Consider the following 24,460-nt stretch of genomic DNA (forward strand, 5'->3'; position numbering starts at 1 on the left):
TGTTTATATACCCGGCATTAAACTATTATATATAAAGTACTATTTAGTTACGAGAAAGTGATTATAAATTATTATTTTTTTTTACTTCAACAGTCTTGAAATTTAGCACCAAGGTCGAGATCTCACCATTTTTTAATAAAGGTTCAAAGTTTTAATGCTGGTTCGAAGTAACGTAATATACAAATTCAGGTATAGTTACATTGCTGAGATTCAGGAATATTTAAGAATTATGTTTTTTGGTACTATAAATATGTGATATACAATTAGTAATTATCTTATTTTTACTAAAACTAGCACTAAAATTAAAAACATAATTTATTGCAATTAGTAGTTAGCTTATTATTACTGGTACTAGTATTAAAATAAAAAACATAATGAATTTTAGTAACTTGCATAAGAAAACTAATCATCAAGAAAAGTAATAAATATTAAGAAAAATATTGCATAACTTTTTTAAGTCTCATATTTTATAATTTTTTTTAATAAAGAGGAGACAAAAGGCCTATTTTGTTTGTTCTTATACTCCCATTTTTAATGTTATCTTTAGATATGCATATTTCTTTCTCCAAACAATCAAGGGAACCATTTACCCCTTCTGGAAGAACAAAAACAATCAATGGTTACCTCAAATGGTAAGTTTACATTTTTGTTAGCGTTATCGAACTAAAAGTTCAAAGCTGCTTCTGCAAAGTAATATATTTAGGAAAAGGCCAGAATAACAAAAAAATGGAGACCCTAAGGCAACAACCACCGAAGACACCAGTTATCGGACTTTAACCAATTCAACTTCAAATACAAGCCACGAATCTGGCGGTACAATCCCAGCAACTCCTTCACTTCCATAACTGCAAAACAGAAATAAGAGACAAGTCATGATATGCCCAGAAAGATCATACTGCAAATATGTTCCTATAAACTCATCCCTATTTACAGAAAATATGAGTCCGATTTGCAGACCCCAAAGTAGGTGGAACAGTCAGTTGTCTTTTTTCACCAACCCGCATACCTAGAAACCACAAGATGCATTATTAGAGATTTTCTCCAACAAAATAAATAAAATTCATCATGAGATACGATTAGACTATGTCTGGAACAAACTCACAATTTGTCTGGAATTTACTTACAAATCCATGTTTGATGATGAAAATCCTATTTAAAATGACAAAAGTTGAGTTTATATGGAATTAGAATGATACAATCCTAATCCAATCATTATATAGTTTTAAGTTCACACAGAATTCTACATATACTCGACCTTTTTTTGTTCAAATACAAATTTAAACTTTCTCTTAGTGAAACATAGTTTGGATTTGTAAATGAACTATATAACTTCTGGATCTATTCCAAACATAGGCTAGGATGATTAATTTGAAAAGAAACATAGAAGATAAAGTCTAGGTCATTGTTGATACCATTAATACCAACATTCCAACCCTCTATGACATCTTCCGCACCTGCGAGAAGCAACATTCTCGTAATCAAAAAATAAAATCTCAAACTGACATCTATAATCTGATAAGATGATACCTAGTTGAAATTTGAATGCAGCTTTGGAGATATTAGAACTGAAAACCTCTCCATTCTCCTTTAATTTGCCAACATAACGTATGCTGACCTGAAACAAAATGAAAGAAGTTTCAATACATCTTGTTTTCACACTTCTTCCATAATTACCATGGGAAGACAGCCAAGAGAATTTTTCTGCCACGAGTTAATAATAATGTGTCCCATAAATTAATTGCATAAGATGTGATGGGGCTGTTATTGTAATAATCTTATTCCAAGATCCTTCATGTAATGTTTTAATTAATGAATAGCATTATGTTTGTTCATCATAAGTTACTCAATTGAATGCTAATTCATCAATCAATATCTTGCTCATATGTTTTATCATATGTTAATCAATATATACAGCAAAATTCATAAACCAATTTGATAGACACTATTGAATACCTGATATACTAGTATATATCATGTCAATGAAAAAAGTGTTTGATCTCATCAGAAACTTGTATATATGACACTAGCAATTACGTGTCCTTCGTAATTGAATAAATTCACTTTATTAAGTCGGGTGTTATATTCTTGTATAGAATTTTCAGTGCATGTTTCTACAAGAATATGATAGTTGAGCAAGGTATTACTTGGGCTAAGTTTTACTACAGTCGCCTCCTGCATTAATTGTCATGCTTTGCTGTTATAAAGTTAAGATCTGCTTTTGCATGACGTAATTAGAGTAATTACTCGATGTTATCCTAATTAAGTAGCGTCAAATGAGAGGTAGCTAAAGATTTAACAATCCTACAAAAAAGAGAGATATCTAACTTGTGTTTATGTTATGTAAATAATTTAGATATCTAACTTGTGTTTATGTTGTGTAAATAATTTGGAAATCTCTTAGCAAAGTAGTCACCAACTAGAAAAGATTTTTCAGATAATGAGAATTGATCTACAGTAACATAATTGCACAATTGCCTTACTGGAGAAAATTAAGAATTTGTACCCCATCAAGGACAAAAAATTATTTTCTACCCATTGGTTAAGGCAGGGAAAATTATTTGTACATTCTGTACCCCTCACCAAGGCGAGGATAACTTAATTATTTGTATAACTAAAGGAAGCAAACTTAACTTTGTACCCCAGCCAAAGTTGAGGGAACTTAATGTTTTTGCCAAAGTTAAAGTACAAGAATGGAGGACTAAACCTTCTTTACATTCTAGAGTTTCAATAAATTCCGTGGAACTTTTTCTTGTTTGGACCTTATGCCTCTTTTTTTCTTTCCGCAGCAGTTTTATAAGGTGGTGATTGTGAGATGAACCCTAATCCTCTAATGTAACTGGTGATAAACTTACTTGGGCACTTAAAAACTTGTTGCTTTAAAGCCTATTTCAACAGGTTTCGAACATGAGAACCCCAATGCTAATTTGGAGAGTTTCAAATCCAATTAGTTGGGCCATCGGCTAAGGAGATGATGTTGAATCTCTCCTAGAATGTATGTGATGAAAAAGAATAGAAATAGATTAGAATTCCAGAAGCTGTCATCCACAATTTTTATGATAGCCTAAAATATAAAAGAGAAAGACATTCCATCATGGAGATAATTAGTTTTGAATGTGAATGGTCTAGGAAGTATTCTTGAGAGGAGAAAGGCTAAAGAGGTGATCTCTAAGGTATGTCCAGATATTGTCATGTTTCAAGAGACAGATGCTTTGTTGATTTAGAGTGTTTGGTTTTCTAGGTTTACAGATTGGGTTGCTAGCCCTTTCTTCGAGGCATCAAGTGGAATTTTAGTGATGTGGGATACTAAAATGCATCTAATTTGACTCCACTGAGGATGTTTGTTCCGAATCAGTTTAGATCAATATCAAAGATAAAGAGCAATTGGTGGCTTACTTGTGTGTATGGTCCAAACCATCCTAGGGCCTCATTCCTTCTCATGGGAGGAACTCTCTTTCTTCTTCCAGTCTATGTAATCCTTTTTGGTGTTTGTTGGTGCTCTTAATGCTTGTAGGTTTCCTTGTGAAAACTTGATATACCAAGAGTTACCTCCATCATCAGTGGTTTTGACACTTCCATCTAGTACTAAGCGCAAATACCCTCTTTTTGTAATGCCCAATTATTTGGTCATCAATAGGGGTGGGATTGGTTCCTCCTGCATTGTTTGGTTTCTGGTGTCTGATAGCTAAGAGGAAGGTAGAAGGCAAAGAATGATTGAGCATGAAAGTGAGATAGAAAATTATTCGCCTTCTCTCTTGTTCTATCTCAAATAATTTTCTATCATCCTTACTCTGAGCATTTGAGATGGGACCCTACTCCCTTTGCTCTGAGCACATGTGGTTGCATCATCCTGATTTTCTTAATTAAGTCAGAGTGGTAAGATAAAGTTGAGGTGGATGGTTGAGAAGGTTTCAAATGTACGAGGAAGTTGCTATTTCTATTCTTGAGAAGATTTCTGTTCTTGATAAGCTAGCTTCTTTTAGTACTATTCTAAGGATCAACTGGGTTAGCTTTCTTCTTTAAGGAATGAGTTTAGAGGGGGTCATTGTTAAAGAGGAAATTAGTTGGAGGTAAAAATCTAGATTCAAGTAGTTTGGTAATGTTAATTCTAATCTTTTTAATAAGGTTGCTAATTGCATAAGAAAAAGCTTTATTAAGCAGCTGGAGTGAGAGACGGTCCTACAGAGAGAGATCCTATTTCTCAATGGAGAAGATCACTGATTTTTGTAGAATGTTATATAAAGAGATTAGTGATCAATAGTTTCTGGGGGATATTAACTAGAATCCTATTATAGAGCAAGCTGGTTGGGAGACCTTTCCTTGAGGTGAAGAAATCCTTTGAGCCCTCAGTCTTGATAAGGAACTCCTAGCCTAGATAGCTTTTCTATTACTTTCTTCCAAACTTATTCACATCGTGTTAAACTGATTTGATGAAAGAAAGCGATAAATTCTACCTCGTTGGGACTTATTCTGCAAAAGCGTGAATTCTACTTTTATTATTTTGGTGCCTTCAAATGATAGATCTGTTTCTGCCTAGCAGCCTAGTGATCATTGTCTATAAGATTATCATGAAAGTGTTTCAATTGAGAGATTAAGTGAGGTCCTGAACTTTATACCTTTCAATAAAAAACCCCTTATGGTTTGTATGCTAATCTTTGATGCTTCTCTCATTGCTAATGAAGAACTGGACCTCGAGAAAGCATATAGAATCAGCTGGGGTTTCTTGGATAACTTACGCTGAAAAAAGGTTTTGGGAGAGGAAAAGGAAGAGGATAAGTAGCTTATAATCTGCCATTCGTGGTTATTGTTAATTGTGAGCCTAAGTCCAAGTTTCGAGGTCAAAAATGTGTAAGATAAGATAATCTCACTCCCCCATTTCTTTTACGCTGATGGCGAATATTCCTAGTTGGATGTCGATCTTGGGATTTGAGAATTAGAGGCTCCTATCTAACTTCATAAATTGTTTTGAGGGGCAATACCTTGTGGAATATGCATTTCTTCAAAAACCTAGATAATCAAGAGTCTGGCCATATCCTCTCCTTGCTTAACTTAGTCAAGCCTGGTAATAATCTTAACATTCTGATAGTAAAATCTGGACTTTGAACTCTTTGGATATGTATCGAGTCCCTTCTCAGCCACCTTACTCATAATCCTAGTTGCCTGAATGAGATTTTCTGAAAAATAAAAATAAAAGATATCAGCAGGCACCAAGGGAGTGCAAGCCCATATTAATTCGAATTTTCTTTTATTTTAAAAAAGGGAGTGCAAGCCCATATACAAATATTTACAAGTCTGCTAAAATAGCAATAAGGTCCCCAAAATCCTTAGAAGTATGAAGAGAGTGACCTTTAATAGAAAAGCTAAGATCTAAAACTATAAATTTCTAAATCTATCAAAAGTAGACTCTACACCCACAAAAGCTCTTCTCTTTCTTCCCTTCAAAATGACCCAAAAGGTAGCCAAATGGATAAGACACAAGGTCTTGTTGAAGCATTCACCGTTATGGATGCATCTCCAAAGCTCAAAGCTCTTCTTTCACTATTCTCATCATCACCAATTTACTCTCAATAGAATATAAGCCATAGCTCAAGGCCAATACGAGAAAGGCAACAAAGAAGGATATGGTTGCAAAACTTGGCAGCTCTCTTACACAAATCACACCCATTTACATGAATTTTCCCCCTTTTGATTAGTTTTCTATTGTTAAAATGCATTCCTTTGTCGCTCCCCATACACCAAAAAAATAATTCCTAGGTGGTGCATTGATCTTCCAAATATACAAGTGTTGATTTGGAGAAAAAATATAAATTTTATTTTTCATTTTTTAAATTATTACACTTAAAATATTTATAGAATTCTTATCCTACTAATAGCGAAATTCTTATTTTACTAAATTTCTAATTACATGAGATTATTATTTTTATAAAATTCTAATTACATAATACTACCTAATTAAATAATAAACTAAAATAATTAAATAATAAAATTTAGTAGAGAACAACAAGTAAACTTCTCACTTACTCCCTCACTCCCAACCAACTGCAGGTAATATGAGTTTACAATAAACTCCTCTACAGTTTGGCTTCCAAACTAGTTCATTTAGAGCCTCAATAAGTTTGCACATTGCAAGAGAACCTGAAATAAGTTAAAATAATCATCAACCTCCCAATTATTGACGTTCCTCATTAGATCAAGTACTCAAAATACCACTGATACATGATCTCGAAAAAGAGTCCATTGTGCCTTCCTTGTAAAATCAATAGAGTATATCAATCCATTCTTCAAGCTAGAAACTCACCCAGGGTTAAGGTTATTATGTCAACTAGAAGCCTTTGAGTACCAAATCATGTCATTCATGCCAATTAGCTTTGAGTACTAAATTTTCGTGAACATTAAATCCCCTCTAGGGTTAAGATTATTGCCTAGATTCTTGCAATTAACAGATTAAACACAAATGACTTGCTGCAAGTTCACAAGTCTGACCCTGCTCTCTCCCCAGACATGTGTATGATGCCTTCTAGAGTGCTAATCTCATTGTCATCTTTTCCTCCAGTATGACGTGCTTGGAAGCTCTGCACTATGGTTTTTGATACTTTTGGCATGATGTGAGTACCCATCCCTCCTCTTTGGTGTTCTCTGATTTCCTTTACAAAGGGGTCGAGTGAAGAAGGAAGCTAGGACCCTTTAGAGAGGTGCTCTTTTTCATCACTTGCAGGTTTTGTAATTGAAGCAATCTATAGAATTTCAAGCATCATTATATTCCTCCTCAAGCTTCCTTGGGATAGAATGACCGTCTTCGCTCCTTTGTGGGTGAGGGAAATTGGCGCTTTAGAGTTGTCAATTGTTCTTTGGAATTGGGTGCTATTGTTTTTTCCTCTATTTTGTTTCCCTCAAGTTCTTTTTGGAGGCTTTGAAAAGGATGTCTTAGTCTTTTGTAATTTTTTCTCTTCCATCTTTTCTAAGAATACTTTTTTTCTATTAAAAAAGGGCACAAAAGCATAATATGCAATTACAATTCCAGCAAGAGTTAAATTTAAATATTAAATTAGATTGGACAGTTGTGTACGTTTGAAAAGTTCTTAAAAGTCAATTCGCACATCAAAATTTTGTAATTGTAGTACGATTCGAAACAAGTTTATTTTAATAGAAAAAGAAAATATACAAAAAGGAAGAAGAACATACAAATAAGGAGGATTAGATATCCTTGAAAGAAAACCAATCAAAAAGAGGAAGACTAGCTAATCATAAGAGAGAATAGCTGGCCAATCTCTAGGTTGAATTGATAAAGCAAGAATTTAACTACCAATTAAATAATTAGATATCTAGAAATTAATTTCATAGAGAATCTGAAAGAGCATTTCCAATTTGGACACTAAATTCTAGCTTGACTAGAATTTGAAGGGTTTTAGTTTTAGTATGATTCAAACATGAGATTCAATCTATAAGTAAATTAACTTTTCATAAGTCACCACGAGAGAATGAAAGCTCAAAATTGCCAAACTTAGGGCCAAAATGAGGATTTAAATCCTAATCATACCAAAATTTTAATGGTTTTTTAGATTTGGATTATTAATCCTAATTCTAACTTAAATAGAAGCCTACTCTTGATATTGGTAGTCACTGAGTTATAAGAATTTATCACAACCACTCAAAAAAAAGAGGCTAATGCGGATATGGGTTCAAAAGGCATTAGAGAGAAGCATAAAGAAGATATTACAATGTCAGCTGGCCCAATCACAAGATTTCAAGCCAAGAATCTAAAATATACATTTCAATACTTTGTACAAATATGAATACAATAAGAACTTAGCACATGTGAACTATTTGAAAAATAAAAAAAATTAAAGAAGATCCTTAATTTTGTCCAAGTATGTGAGCATAATTTAAAATGAATGTTTAGAATCATTTTGATCATTTCCTAAATAATTAAATTATATTCATGTTTCCCTAAGTCATTTAATAGTTTGTTTCCCTAAATCATTTAATATCATATTTTTCTAAATCATTTAATATTATGTTCCCCTATATTATTTAATACCATATTTTCCTAAGTCATTAAATACCATATTCCTTAGGTCATTAAATACCATATTTTCCTAGGTCATTTAATATCATATTTCTTTAGGTCATTTAAATTATGTTTATGTTTCCCTAAGTCATCTAATTATGATCCTTTGGAAAAATCTATTTAACATATAAATATATAATTTTTAATGTAATATGACACACTTCGATTATTGAATAAATTTCATTACCTTTGTTAGAATTTGGACAAGTGAGAATACTTATTTTTCTTGTCGCATCAAGAATTGAATTATTTTATTCAGTTATCTTGCGGTATTTATTCATTCTTGCTTATTTCATCCCAATTACTCACATTCTCAATTACATATTAGTTGTGAGTTTAGTAGGGAAAATTTGTTTAGAATTCTAAGTTATCTATGCTAATTTGTGGGATACTAAATGTAATCTTTGATCCTCGGGTTCCGCATCAGTTTGATATCAGAGTTTTAGCCTTTAATAAATCTCTAGGTATCATTTGTGTTTGATTTATCTAAGTTTATTTTCTTATTTTTATTTGTTTATACTGTTCAACTTCTATTTTTATTATTCTTAATTTTGGTTGCACTTTGTTTTTATTCTTCAATTCTATGTTATTTGTCTTTTTGTTTTTGTTCTTATTAGCCGAACTAAAAAAAGAAATCAAAAGAAAAGTAAAAAAAAAATAAAGAAAAAAAAAAAGAAATATCAGAATCAACATCTATTGTAAAAGAGAAATTGTGTGTTCATTGAACTTTCAATTCTATCCATCTTAAGCAAAGTGCATTCACTTCACATATATTGCCTCACAATAGCATAATTTTTATTGTTTAGAGCGTATCTTACATTGGGAATAAATTTTATATTTACATATTCAGATTTTTCATTAGGAGTGATTTGAATTCTACTATCATTAGTCGAAAATCATTTTCTTACATTTTTTAGTTTCGTTTCTTCACATACCTCTTGTTTTCATTACACTAAAAGTACAGTTTAATATGTGTTTAGAAGATTATGTTCTTATTTATCTAATTTGCATTTAATGTTAATTATTTACCTTCTCATTCATTAGGATTCCTTGAAATGTCACATAAACAACTACTTGTTTATCTTGATTGACTTACTTTCAATTCTGAAGTACAACTTGAAGAAGAGAATAAAGTAGTAAAAGGCAAGGTGTGGTGTAGAAGAGGATAAAAACCAAAATCCTGAGTGAAAACACGAGAGAAGTTACAAATATATTTAAAAGTGAAACATGCAAGGGAGTGTTGTGAGAAATTTTCTTTACAAACATTTTTTGCAGGTTTTACATCATGTCAAATTCTAGAAGTGAGAAGCGTGAAATAACTATGAATGACATAGCCTTGATGTTAGAAGCAATTCAAAAGCAGTTTGAGAAGCATAATAGAGACATAAACAACATGAAAGGTGATATGGATAGGATTCGAGGCCGAGAAGATGGTCCTAATCAAAGGAGACAAAATAGGAAAAGAAAAAATATGTTGAATGATGACGAGATAGAAAGTGAAGCAAATGAAGATAGTGAAGAGTCAACGGTACAAAGACCCGAAAGGAGGGACAACAATCTTAATTCTATCAAGATGAAGATTCCTTCTTTTCAAGATAGAAATGATGCTGAAACTTATTTAAAATGGAAGAAAAAAGTTGAGTTGATATTTGATTGTCATAACTACTCCAAGGAAAAGAATGTGAAGTTAGCAGCCGTTGAATTTACTGATTATGCTTTGGTTTAGTGGGATCAATTACTCATTTCTATGAGACGTAATCGAGAGGCACCCATCACCACCTAGACTCAAATGAAAGCTATCATGAGAAAAATATTTGTTCCATCATTTTACTACAGAGAGCTCCATCAGAAATTGCAAATGCTCACTCAAGAGTCTAAATCAGTTGAAGATTATTAAAAAGAAACGAAGATAGTCATGATTCGAGTAAATATCAAGAATAGAGAAGCTACCATGGCACGATTTCTAAGTGCCTTGAATAGAGAAATTTTCGATATAGTTGAATTACATCACTATGTTGAACTGGAGGAGATGGTTAATATGGTCATGAAAGTATAAAGACAATTGAAAAGTATGGGGACAGCAAAGTCATATTCTGGTTCTAATAGCAATTGGAATTCAAAGTGGCCTAAGAGAGAGGAGAAGACCAAGAATAAGAGCTTTGGTTCCAAGGAGAAGGCTACAGATTTCAAAGATAAAAGTATCTCATCATTTATTAAAGGTACTTCTGATCTCACATCTACTAATAAATATATAAATATTAAATGTTTTAGATGTTTGGGAGTGGGACATGTTGCTTCACAATGTTCAAATAAGAAGGTCATGTTTATTACGAACAATGGGAATATTGAGTCTGAATCTGATTCTGATTGTGATAATATGCCACCTTTAGAAGATTGTGATGATAATGTTGAGTATGCTGCTTGTGGAGAATCATTGGTTATTAGGTGAGCTCTTAATATGCAAGTTAAGAAAGAAAGTTTAGAAAATGACCAAATGATCCTAAACATTCATTGTAAATTATGTCCACACATTCGGACAAAATTAATAATCTTTTTTGGCTTTTTTGATTTTTCAAATAGTTCACATGTGCTAAGTTTTTATTGTATCCATCTTTGTACAAAGTCGTGAAATGTACGTTTTAATTTCTTGACTTGAAATCTTGTGATTGGACCAACTGGCATTATAATATCTTTTTCAAACTTCTCTTTAATGTCTTTGAACCCATGCCTGCATTATTCCCTTCTTCAAAAGAATTTGTCCTTGAATCTGCATTCATATCAAAAGGAGAAAGATCAAAAACGTTAAAAATAACGAACTTAAAATACTCATCAGGGAGATCAATCCGATAAGCATTATTATTAATTTTCTCCAACACTTGAAATGGTCAATTGCCTCTCGGATCCAACTTTGATTTTCTTCGTTTTAAACCTTTCCTTGCGTTTATGTACCCAAACCCAATCACCAAGTTCAAGTATAACCTGTTTTTGCCCTTTGTTAACCCTTTGAGTATAAACTTAATTCTTCTTTTTAATTTGCTCACGCGCTTTCTCATGAATAATTTTAAACATTTCAGCCTTCTTACCATCTAAACTAGAAATTTCACGTCTAGATAATGCATCTGCCACTACATTGTCTTTACCTTACTTATAACGAATCACATAGGGAAAAGTCTCAATGAACTCTATCCACTTTGCATGTCTTTTGTTTAGCTTCCTTTGTTCCTTTAAATACTTGAGGGACTCATGATCAGTATGAATCACAAATTTTTTTGGAAGTAGGTAATGCTGCCACACTTGTAGTGCACAAACTAAAATATATAACTGCTTGTCATAAGTAGAATAGTTCAATGGTGCTCCATTTAACTTGTCGTTGAAGTATGCAATTGAACGTTCATCCTGTATCAAAACAACTCCAATACCTATTCCAGAAGCATCACATTCAATTTCAAAAATTTTAGAAAAATCATGTAAACAAAGAACAAATGCAGAACACAATTTATCCTTCAAAGTTTTGAATGCATGCTCTTGTTCCTCTCCCCATTTGAATCCAACCTCCTTTTTAACCACTGTAATTAAAGGAGCAACAATAGTTGAGATATCTTTCACAAATCTTTTATAAAAAATAGCCAGTCCGTGAAAACTCATCACATCAGCACACTGCTAAATGTTGGTCATTCTTGTATAGTTTTCACTTTGTCACTATCAACGTCAGCTCCCTTTGCACTAACAATAAACCCTAAAAACACAACTTGATCAAAACAAAAAGTACAATTCTGTAAATTAGCAAACAGTTGTTTTTTTCTCAAAACTTCTAGAACAGTTCTAACATACACAAGATGATCATCCAACGACTTACTATAAATCATAATATCATCAAAATAAACTACAACAAATTTTTCAAGAAATTCACACAAGACATGATTCATTAACCTCATGAATGTACTAGGTGCATTAGTTAAACCAAATGGCATAACCATCCACTCATACAAACTATATTTAGTTTTGAATGCAGTTTTTCATTCATCACTTGGTTTCATACGAATTTGGTGATATCTACTTTTCATATCAATCTTTGTGAAAATACATGCACCACGCAATTCATCTAACATGTCATTTAATCTAGAAATAAGATGACAATACTTTACGGTGATTTTATTGACAGCACGAGAGTCAACACACATTCTCCATGATCCATCCTTTTTAGGAACTAGCAACGCAGGAATTGCACATGGACTCATGTTCTCCCTTACATACCATTTTGCTAAGAGTTTATCTACTTGCCTTTTGAGTTCTTTTGTTTCATCTGGATTACTCCTATATGCTGGTCTATTAGGAATTGCAAAACCAGGGATGAAATCAATTTGATGCTCAATACCCCTTAGAGGTGATAATCTATTTGGCATATCATTTGGAAACACATATTCAAACTCCTGCAACAAAGAAATAAACATACTAGGCAGATTTGGATTAAGGTTAGTTTTAGAGAAATAAATTTCTCTAAACCTAAGCACTATCAAAGCTCTCTTACTTGCATAAGCACTTATTAATTCTCTTTTCTTTGAATACAAACCTAGTTTGTTTTCACTCTTTTCTTCTCTCATTATACTTTTCTCTTATGTGCTTCCCTCTTTCTTTTTCTCACTAGGGCAATCACTCACCTATGGGGTGTTATTTTTTTTTTCTTTTCTTTTCTAGCCTCTTTTTCCTCATTTCTTTTACTTTTCTCACTACTTGAATTCCTATTAGAAGTTTGTATCATTTTCATTTGATCCTTATACACTTCTAAAGGAGATAATGGCGCAAGTGTAAAATCTCTGTCATTCAAAATAAATGAGTACTTACTAGTGTATCCATCATGTATGGCTCTTCTATCAAATTGTCAAGGTCGCCCTCACAACAAATGACCAGCTTGCATGGGCATTACATCACATAATATTTCATCAACATACTTCCCAATGGAGAATGGAATTATAACTTGTTTAATCACCTTTACTTCTCCATAATCATTCAACCATTGCAGCTTGTAGGGTCTTGGGTGCTTTTCACATTTTAAACATAATTTCTCCACCAAAGTAGTACTAGCTACATTTGCACAAGTCCCTCCATCAATGATCACAACACAAACTTTTCCACTTACAAGGCATCTTGTATAGAATAGATTTTCCCTTTGTTCTAAAATTTCCTCCTTAACTTGCATATTAAGAGCTCGCCTAATAACCAATGATTCTCCACAGGCAGCATACTCAACATCATCATCACAATCTTCTAAAGATGGCATATTATCACAATCAGAATCAAATTCAGACTTAATATCCCCATTGTCCCTAATAATCATGACCTTATTTGGACATTGTGAAGCAATATGTCCTACTCCCAAACATCTCAAACATTTAATATTTTTATGTTTATCAGTAGATGTGAGATCAAAAGTACCTTTAATAGACGATGGGGTACCTTTATCTTTGTCTTTGTTGAAATCTCTAGCCTCCTCCTTAAAACCAAAACTCTTCTCCTTGATCTTCTCCTCTTTCTTAGACCACTTTGAATTCCAATTGCTATTAGAACCATATGACCTTGTTGTCCCCTTACTTTTCAATTGTCTTTCTACTTTCATGGCTATATTAACCATCTCTTCCAACTCAACACAGTGATGTAATTCAACTATATCAGCAATTTCTTTATTCAAGCTACTTAGAAATCGTGCCATGGTAGCTTCTCTATCCTCCTCGATATTTACTCGAATCATGGCTATCTCTATTTCTTTGTGAGAATCTTCAACTGATATAGACCCTTAAGTGAGCATTTGCAATTTCTAATGGAGCTATTTATAGTACAATGATAGAACAAACCATTTTCTCATGATAGCTTTCATTTGAGTTCAGGTTGGTGATGAGTGCCTCTCCATTACCTCTCTTAGAGATGAGTAATTGATCTCACCAAACCAAAGCATAATCAGTAAATTCAACAACTGCCAACTTCACCTTCTTCTCCTCGAATTAGTTATGACATTTAAATATCAACTCAACTTTTCGCTCCCATTCTAGATAAGTTTCAGCATCATTTCTACCTTGAAAAGAAGGAATTTTCATCTTGATAGAATTAATGTTATTGTCCCTTCTTTCGAGTCTTCTTTGTACCGTTGACTCTTCACTATCCACTTCCCTTTCAATATCGTCATCATTCAACATATTTCTTCTTCCCCTATTTTGCCTCTTTTGATTATGACCACCTTGTCGGCCTCGAAGGCTATCTATATCACCTTTCATATTGTCTATGTCCCTATTATGCTTCTTAAACTGCCTTTGCATTGCCTCTATCATAAAGGCTATGCCATTCATGGTTATTTCACACTTCTCACTTTCAGAATTTGACATGATGTAGAACCTGCAAAAAATTGTTAGTAAAGAAATTTTCTCACAACACTCCCTTACGTGTTCACATGTGCTAAGTTCTTATTGTATGCATCTTTGTACAAAGTCTTGAAATGTATGTTTTACTTTCTTGGCTTGAAATCTTGTGATTGAACCAGCTGGTATTGTAATATCTTCTTCATACTTCTCTTTAATGCCTTTTGAACCTATGTCTGCATTAGCATGAGTCCATGTGCAATTCCTGTGTTGCTAGTTTCTAAAAAAAATGGATCATGGAGGATGTGTGTTAACTGTCATGCAGTAAATAAAATCAATGTAAAGTATCGTCATCCTATTCCTATATTAGATGACATGTTAGATGAATTTGCATGGTGAATGTATTTTTACAAAGATTGATCTGAAAAGTGGATATCACCAAATTTACATGAAACCAGGTGATGAATAGAAAACTACATTCAAAACTAAATATGGTTTATATGAGTGGATGATTATGCCATTTGGTTTAACTAATCCACCTAGTAAATTCATGAGATTAATGAATCATGTCTTGCGTGAATTTTTTAGAAAGTTTGTTGTAGTTTATTTTGATGATATTATAATTTATAACAAGTATTTGGATGATCATCTTGTGCGTGTTAAAACTATTCTAAAAGTTTTAAGAAATGAACAATTATATGCTAACTTACAGAAATGTACTTTTCGCTGTGATCAAATTGTGTTTTGAAGGTTTATTGTTAATACAAAGGGAGTTGAGGTTGATAGTGACAAAGTGACACCTATACAAAAATAGCCAACACCTAGGAGTGTGTCTGATCTGAGGAGTTTTCACGAGCTGGCTAGTTTTTACAAGAGATTTGTAAAAGATTTCTCAATTATTGTTGCTCTTTTAACTGCAATAGTTAAAAAGGATATTGGATTCAAATGGGGAGAGGAGCAAGAGCATGCATTCAAAACTTCGAAAGATAAATTGTGTTCTACATCTGTTCTTTGTTTATCTTATTTTTCTAAAAATTTTGAAATTGAATGTGATGATTCTGGAATAGGTATTGAAACTGTTTTGATATAAGATAAACGTCCAATTACATACTTCAGCGAAAAGTTAAATGGAGGCACCATTGAACTATTCTACTTGTGACAAGGAGTTATATGCTTTAGTTCGTGCACCGCAAGTGTGGCAATATTACCTACTTTCAAAGGAATTTGTGATTCATACTGATCATGAGTCCATCAAGTATTTAAAGGAACAAAAAAAGTTGAATAAAAGACATCCCAAAAAGGGTGCCCGTCATTCTTTTTGCCCATTCCATACCAAAAGCTATACGAGAGTCGGGCCCGCTACAAAAAAGATTGATTCGCTTGCCCTTACGAAATCCAATTGAGGGCTTGAGCGAAGAGCGCTTGATAGCCACTCTTTGGGGCTGCATGGAGAGGCGGAGAAGGGCTGTGACTCAAAAAGCTAGGCAACTCAATCAAGGACCCGAGATCCAGTACAACCAAACCTCGGTCAAGCTCGTGGATCACGTAATCAAAAGGGACATGACCAAATGGTCCCTTCACCCTGATAGCGAATTTAAAAAAGAGGAGCAGGAACGAGATAAGAGCGTGATATGTACGGACCAGGGTGAATATGCCACCTACGTGTATAGAGTTCATTGAGACTTTTTCCTATGTGATTACAAGCATGGTAAAGACAATCTGGTGACAAATACATTATCTAGAAGGTACGTTTTAATTTATACATTTAGTTTTAAATTGTTAGGATTTGAACAACTCAAAGATATGTATGCTAATGATTCTGATTTTTGCAATGTTTATGCTGCTTGTGAACATGCTACATTTGATAAGTTTTATAGGCATGAAAGATTTTTATTTCGTGAAAAATAATTGTGTACCTAAATGTTCATTGCGTGAACTGCTTGTTCGTGAGTCTCATAGTGGGGGGATTAATGGGTCATTTTAGTGTGTATAAAACTTTATACATTCTGACTAAATATTTTTATCAGCCAAACATGCGTAGAGATGTTGAGAAACTTTGTTCATCTTGTATTGCATGTCCACAAGCTAAATCTAAGTCCAAACTGCATTGTTTATACACTCCATTACTAGTTCCTACTCAACCTTGGGCTGATATTTCTATATATTTTGTGTTAGATTTGCCTAAAACTAAAAGAGGTAAAGATAGCATATTTGTTATAGTTGACAGATTTAATAAAATGCACATTTTGTTGCATGTCACAAAACCGATAACGCAACAAACATTACTGATTTGTTCTTTAGAGAAGTAGTAAGGTTACATGGTGTACCTAAAACTATTTTTTTTATCGTGATATTAAATTCTTGAGTCATTTTTTGAAAAGCTTTGTAGATTAAGTTAGGAACTAAACTTTTGTATTTTACTTGTCATCCACAAACTGATGGTCAAACTGAAGTTGTCAATAGAACTTTGGAAACTTTGATGCGTGTTGTTAAAGGTAAGAATTTGAAAACTTGAGAAGATTGTTTGCCATTCATTAAGTTTGCATATAATCGTACTATTCATTCTTCTACAAATTTTTTACTTTTTGAAATTGTGTATGGTTTTAATCCATTAATTGTTTTGGATTTAATGTCAGTACCTTTAAATTAAATTTCTATCTTAGATGGTAAGAAGAGTACTGAAATAGTTAAAGCTATCCATGAGAAAGTACGTGAGCATATTAAAAAGAACCAAGTTTATACTCAAATGGCTAATAAAGGACGAAAACAAGTTGTACTTGAATCTGGAGATTGGGTTTGAGTACATATGCGCAAAGAAAGGTTTCCAAAACAAATGAAGTCAAAGCTGGATCCGAGAGCCGATGGATCATTTCAAGTGTTGGAGAAAATCAATGATAGCTTATCGATTGATCTCCCTTATGAGTATTCTGAGTCCGCTACTTTTAACATTTCTGACCTTTTTCCGTTAGATATAAATACAGATTCGATGACAAATCCTTTTGAATGATGAGGGAATGATGCGGATATGAGTTCAAAATGTATTAAAGAGAAGCATGAGGAAAATATTACAATGTTAGCTGGTCCAATCACAAGATTTCAAGTCAAGAAGTTAAAACATACATTTCAAAACTTTGTACAAAAATAGATACAACAAGAACTTAGCACATGTGAACTATTTGAAAAATCAAATAAGTCAAACAAAATCATTAATTTCGTCCAAGTGTGTGGGCAAAATTTAGAATGAATGTCTATAATCATTTTAGTCATTTTCTATATAATTAAATTATGTTCATATTTCTCTATGTCATTTGATACTATGTTTCTCTGGGTTATTTAATATTATGTTTTCCTACATCATTTAATACTATGTTTTTCTAAGTCAATTAATACTATCTTCCCCTACGTTATTTAATACCATGTTACTAAGTCATTAAATACCATGTTTCCCTATCTTATTTAATACTATATTTCCCCAGGTTATTTAATACCATATTCCTCTAGGTCATTAAATACTATGTTACCCTAAATCATTTAATATTATGTTTATTTAGATTATTTAAATTCATGTTTTTCTAGGTCATCTAATTATAATCTTTTGATAGAATCTAAGTGTTTTAGCCCATATATATCTTCTTTTCAATGTAATATGACACACTTCGATTATTGAATGAATTTTATTGCCTTTAGAAGAACTTTGACAAGTGAGAATTTTTATTCTTCTTGTTGCATCAAGAATTGAATTAACTTATCAAGTTATCTTGTGGCATTTATTCATTCTAACTTCTTTCATCCTAATTACCCAAATTCTCAATTACAAATTAGTTGTGAGTTTGGTAGAGATGATTTGCTTAGGGTTCTTAATTATCTATGCTAACTATATATATGCGAGACTCTGCATGTAATCTTTGATCATCGGATTCCGCATCAAAGGCTCTGGAGAAAGTTTTTGAAGGACAAGCAAGGAAATTAAAGATCCCAACAAGAGGGTATTTGGCCTATGCATTCGAGTTATGCTCCCATAAACCTAGATCTAATTTGGTATATTTTGATGCATAACTATCCAATTTACTTGACCTAAAGATCCATTCTAGTGAACATGCTAAAAATTTGTGACGTCCGCTTTGCCTGCCCATGCATGTTTACCTGCATAAACATCTAACCAAAGAGTACGAACGACAAAGAATGTTCTTATGATCTCATCAATCAGTAGAAAATTTTATCTAAGGATACATGCAAACCAACTCACAGTTTTCCCTGGACCAGCCACTTTGCCATCTTCTTTCCCAGTTTCTAGCTCTTCAGTGATTAACCCATTTGGCAATATACTGAATTGACATGGCTTGTCATCAGCCCTCCTGTTTTCAGCATCCACAACAGAATTGTTCTTTTCCACCATTGGCAAAATAGGGTTCTCCGCATTTATGGCATCTTTAACATGTTCAGTTTTTCCTTGCTTATTTTTCCTCTTCTTTTTCCGCTCATCAGGATGGGATTCATCAACAAACTGATCAACATAATTATCAAAGCTCCTGCCAAATTTATTAACAAACTTAAATGCAAACTTGGGAACAATTATAACAGGGACAATGAACTCATTTTCACTCTCATCTTCCTCATTTATGAAAATCTATAGCTAAAACAAGAAAGGCTCTTGAGTGTAGAACCCTTAGAATCAAGGGAGATAAGGATTTCTTTATAAGTACAACTGTAATCATATTCATAAAGTAATTTCTTATTTCCCTTGATAAAGTTCTAGCCTGATTGTATAATCCTTTTCTTTTGATTGCATAACCCTTTTTTATTACATAATCCCATTTATAAAGAAATGGTAATCCCTTATACATTAAATTTGTGATCTGGTTGTCTAACCATTTTTCTCTAAGCTATGACTTCTTTCAGAAATTACAGGAAAGCTGCCAGATCCATTAAAGAAAAAATAGCATCCTCAATTGGGAGGGTCTGAAGCAGGTTAGCTTGGTTTAGGTGAATTAACCTCATTTTTTTTCAGTTCGAACATACATCGAAGTGATATAAATCTCAAACGAACGTGAGAAACTTACCTATCAACTGCTTGTTTCTGATTTTGTTCATTTCTCATAGGCAAATCTCGGGTCACACTACCAGACTTCACACAATATTGCCGAATTTTGTCCTTCTTACAACTATCATCTTCAAGAATTTTCTCCTCTCCTCTTTGCTTCCTTTTCTTTTTCAACTTGTCACCATCCTCATTGCCTAGCCCAGAATTGCCTTTTGTTTCCCTGAAGATTACACCAATTCCAATGGATTGAAATAGACATGATGTTTTATTGCCAAGAAAACAACTGGATCTAATAAACATGAAAATAAAACTATGAGAATGCATAGAAATTGAAACCAAAAGCTGAAACTCCATAGTAACATACTCATCAGCAGCTTGGTTCTTAACTAGTTCATGTCTCTCTGTTAGGTCCTGGACCAAACTACCATCCTCTTCCTCAAGTAAAATATCATCGCCACAATTCCCGCCATTAATTTCAGAAGCCTTTTCGTCCTTTACTTGTCTTGTATGTTTCATCTTCATCATTATTCCATTTTCACAGCCTCCATTTTCTACAATCATTTCATCACACCTATTTCCAGATTTCTCAAAATCTTGCAAGACCTCATGCTCTGCCTCAAGCTGCATATCATTGCCATGGCTCACACCACTAATATCAAAAGCAATTTCACCCTTTGTTTCTTTCTTTTTCTTCTTCATTATTTTTCCATTTTCACAGCCTTCATTTGTCACATTCCTTTCCAGACATGCTTCTTTAGACTTTTCCTCCTCTTGCAGTTCATCATCATGCTTAAGAACATCATGGTGAGTATGTGCAATGTCCAAACATTTTGCCTCCTTTGCCTGCACTTTCTTTTTCTTCCTCGGTGTTGCATCATTTTCAGAGCTCATCTTAGCAGAAGGCTGGATGCTAGCATCCCTGCAGTAGTATCCACACAGTAAAAGAAATTAGAAATGTCAAATCCAGTAAATCCTCCAATATAAGAGCCAATAGGAGGAAGGAAAAAGAACAACTGTACTCTTTCTGCTTTAGGAGAGAGAAAAAAAAAACAACTTACGAATTTCAGCCCAACAGAACCAAAGTTCTCTCACCTTACAGACTCAATTGCTGAAGCAGCATTAACCTTTTCTCCTAATGTATTCTTGCCAATGCCAGTCCCACCATTTGCTTCTATGTCAGTCATTTCCATCCCAAAGCTCACCCCAATTGCTAGGCATGTGTCCTTGCGGGTTGAAGAACATGGTAGGTTTTCTTCATTTTCACCGTCCCATAATGCCATATCGGTATCACTCCCAGAAAAAAATTGATCATCAGATTTGTGCTTCTTCACAAGTCTTCTAAGTCTCTTCTTATTTCTAGATTTCCTTTTGCCAACTGTATCTTTAACTACTGGAATCAAAACCAAGAAAACTGAATGGTAAAACTTTACCGAAAATAGTGCTTGAGCTACTAATGAAAATGCAACTTGATTTGGGTTCATGCAAAATTTTCATCAGGTGAAAAGATGAAAGGCCGTCAAACAGGGAGATGCAACTGCAAAGAGCATGAAAAGAACCATAATAGAATATACACATGCACCCACATCTAACAGACAACAGTGTTATACATACTTTCACCCTCAGAAACTGGAGAATCTGGGAAGATCTCCGGATCATCATCATCATCAATAAAACTATCATACTCATACTCATCATCGTTATTGTCAAATGCTTCTGACTCTGTATTATCAATGTCTTCTCCATATGATTCTCTTGCCAACATGATGAGGGAAAACAAAATCAAACCCATAAAAATTTCACCAAAAGAAAATGCAATTAATTTTTCATGATAATATCGGATATCACTGCAACAAATTCCATAGAAAAGAAAATATTGAATTTCTAATTTCATTTGACCTTTGTGGCCAAAGATGGCTTTCTCATCTCAAAAACCTCAATACAGTATACATTCTTCCATGTCTTCATGTAGTTACTTATTCTGATTTAATAATGTCTTTATTGCTTTCATTTTCCGAGCTTTTCTTTGAGAGCAAAAGGCTCGAGAAAAACTCGATAAATCACATAGAACTAATAGTGCCAGACCATGATGCAAATGAAGACTACGACTACATAAAAAAACTACATCTGAAGAAGAAGAAAAGGATACGAGTCATCGTCCTTTAATAAATTAGAACGCCCAGCACTGCCAAGATAATAGCCAGTTATGTGAACACTGCGAGGTCCAATCACTGAGAACACAACTTCATCCACCTCATCAAATTCCAAATTCAATTGGCAGGACTCGAACTTGTTAGGAAACAATGAGCATAAGAGTACAGGACTCTTAGTTCCTACATTACATTGTAGCAGACTTTTGTTTGTTGGCGTGCCAACCCCTAGAGTAGCCTGGGCGAACCAGAATTGAAACCATCAATCAAAAGTGGCTCGAACTTGAAGGCACGTATAGAGTGAAAAGTACAGTTCAATACGGAATACATGCATCCGGTAGTGGGATGCAGCAAAAGCAGAGTCGAGGAAACATAAAACTCTCTTGAGTTTCTACTCCAAAACACAAACTAAATCGCATACAAATTGAACAGGGAAAAAAAAACAAACAACAAAACAAAGAATCAGGACAAAGCACAAAAATCCAAGGTTAAAAAAAACAACAAAGTAAGAAAGGTCTCTTACCTGAGAAATGTGAAGCCTTCCTCTCGCACCACTAGCGGCATGAGTGAAAGGTCTGCCTGGTTTCACTTCGACTCCTGCAAAATAATCCATTTGAAACTATGCGTATATAGGAGTTAAGCTGGAAGATGAGTAGCATCTTACCCCCGAAGGCCATGAGAAAACAGAGCAGAAACTAAGGGGAGAGAGTAATCACTTACCCCAGAAAGCCATGTGGAATAGTTGGAAGGGAAACTTCAAAACCCTAGATTACAAGATTGCTGAAACTTTGTATAAGAAGAAGCTAACTACTGCGGCAGCATCCGAAATTCAAGTTTTGAAAGAAGCCACAGGACAATTACACGGTGTTCCCGTTAGCTTTGAAATTAAATTTTGCTCAATTTGAACGTCTGTCTCTTCGATTCTATCTAAATTCCCAATTCCAAAATCTCCAACCTTCTTCTTTTCAACTTCAAATTGATTTTAATATATAACAAAATTTAATATTCCGGAAAAACATTTAATGAGAATTGAAGAAGATATCTTAGCAACAATCAAGAAAATGGCTTTATGGGCCGGCATCTATATTAATGGCCAACGAGAAGAATAATGAAAGATACAAGCTCTCATATTATGAATTATTTTCTCTTCCATTCTATAAATTCGTAAAAATATTAACTAATTATGAATCTTTAGAAGAAAATTTATTAAAATAAAAAGAAAATATATTTTTTCATGTGTTGTTCTATGTGCCCAACAACCATACATCAAAAAGAAAATCAAAGAGGTGCATTTTTAACTTTTTAAATTATTGTGTTTTGTAACCATACAGTATTGAAAATGTGTATGAACTTATTCATTAATTGATTATTTATCGGATTTTCAGTTGGTTCCAAAATGACCAAAAAATTGAACAATTTTTTAGTTTTTAATATTATATATAATTTAAAATTATTATATATTATATTAATAGTTACTTATTGTATTAACTAAATTTTTATATAATATATTAGTTGTATGTCATATATAATATAGTACTTTTTTATAAATATATTTATATTATATTATATTATAATGACACTATCCAATTTACTCCTTAAATTATATCTAATTTTACACTTTATTCTTAAATATTTTTTATTACAAATTAGCCCCTAAATATTTAAAATTATTTCAAATAGCTAGCGTCATTAAAGTTTTTAATAAAAAAGGCATAAAAACCTTAATGGTTGTTTGGACAACAAAAGAATAAACCTATTCATCAGCCTTCTATCCTCTGTCTCATCCTCATTCTCCCTCAATACTAATTCTCTCTCTTTTGTTCCTATTTCACTCTCCCATAAAAGAGATTCTCCTCCACATACTCCTTATACTTAACTATTTGTCTATATAAAAATAAACCCACCTAAACTCAATTTCACTCTTAGAAAATGAAGAGAATTATAGCTTTTCATGGAGCTTAGAAGTGTCTTACTTGTCGTTGATCAGATCTTAAGACTTTTTTTTTATACCGTTTGAGGGAGATGATGGAAACATAACAAGAAGGAACAAATAAAGCAAAGATACAGTTGAGTTATGTGTTTAAGAAGAGAAGAGAATAAGAGCTTTTAAAGTCTCGATTCCACTCAAAGCCATAAAGAAGAGGAAATGAATGCGCAACCAAAAATTCAGAAAAAAGACATTTAAAAAATTAGGGTTTTCAAGCGAAAACTAATGGAGAAAATGAGAGAAAACTTCAAAAACAAGAAAAATGTGACGTTGAGAAAAAGAAAGAAGATTAGGGCATCAAGTTAGGAGTGATTATACCCTTTTGAATTTGTGTTTTGGGTTTACAAGTAAGAGGAAATTTAGTGTCGATTTATGATTTTTTTTATAAAGAAAATATTGGAATATAGTAGAAGAACAACATTAGAAAAGCTTGTTATTGATTGTTGCAACATAAACAAAAATAATACATTTACTTTTATAAATACAAATATTCAAAATAAATCCTCATTATTTTTAATTCACATTTTCTTATGAAATCTTTTTGAAATTATAATCCAAAATATTTATATTTGTATATTCAAAATTTAGCTATAAACATATCTAACATAAAAAAAAAATTTGTATTCAATATAAATTAATATCACACGTAAAAAATCACAAATAACATACATACATTGTCACTGGTGGCATAGTGTCAAACTAGTTTCCATCATATTAACATGTAAACTTGGGCAGTTTGTGACACTCATTGATAGGATCAATATACTCACTATTTAACCTCCTATTAACAGGGTCACTATGCTCAAGTTTAATTCACAATTGATAGGATAATGAATTATTAACCAATATTTAACTCCATTAATAAGATCATAA

At 32.9% G+C, this 24,460-nt stretch overlaps 1 protein-coding gene across 10 annotated transcripts; it reads right to left on the reverse strand.

Annotated features, from left to right (window-relative positions):
• Window positions 1-600: 600 nt before the first annotated feature.
• On the reverse strand, window positions 601-22,734 carry LOC110820083 (peptidyl-prolyl cis-trans isomerase FKBP43-like). Of its 10 annotated transcripts, XR_015818435.1 has the most exons (13): window positions 22,321-22,731; window positions 22,124-22,197; window positions 21,600-21,838; window positions 21,065-21,204; window positions 20,546-20,843; window positions 19,818-20,372; window positions 19,473-19,673; window positions 18,659-18,941; window positions 1,528-1,615; window positions 1,413-1,454; window positions 1,103-1,149; window positions 958-1,006; window positions 601-845 (listed from the first exon to the last, which is right to left on the reverse strand). XR_015818435.1 is itself a non-coding variant. In XM_022049461.2 (12 exons), the coding sequence occupies exons 1-12, from the start codon at window positions 22,331-22,333 to the stop codon at window positions 736-738; spliced, it is 2,115 nt and encodes a 704-aa protein (XP_021905153.1). In that variant the 5' UTR covers window positions 22,334-22,734; the 3' UTR covers window positions 601-735. The 10 variants fall into 10 exon arrangements, 7 of the variants coding, with proteins under 7 accessions (XP_021905153.1, XP_021905152.1, XP_021905154.1 ...); XM_022049461.2 differs by lacking the exon at window positions 1,103-1,149 and having other exon boundaries at window positions 932-1,006; window positions 20,546-20,840; window positions 22,321-22,734; XM_022049460.2 differs by lacking the exon at window positions 1,103-1,149 and having other exon boundaries at window positions 932-1,006; window positions 22,321-22,734.
• Between the last annotated feature and the right edge of the window lie 1,726 nt (window positions 22,735-24,460).

Source organism: Carica papaya, chromosome 4 (assembly GCF_054855325.1).
Source record: "Carica papaya isolate Zhongbai chromosome 4, ASM5485532v1, whole genome shotgun sequence".
Taxonomy (NCBI): Eukaryota; Viridiplantae; Streptophyta; class Magnoliopsida; order Brassicales; family Caricaceae; genus Carica; species Carica papaya.

What these genes read in the sequence shown, in the direction of transcription:
- LOC110820083 (XM_022049460.2), bottom strand. An exon ending in CAGAAACAAGCAGTTGATAG is followed by an intron (nt 18,942 to 19,472) that starts GTAAGTTTCTCA and finishes TAAATTTGGCAG; the next exon opens with GAGCTTTGATAATTATGTTG. An exon ending in TGGCTGGTCCAGGGAAAACT is followed by an intron (nt 1,616 to 18,658) that starts GTGAGTTGGTTT and finishes ATTTTGTTTCAG; the next exon opens with GTCAGCATACGTTATGTTGG.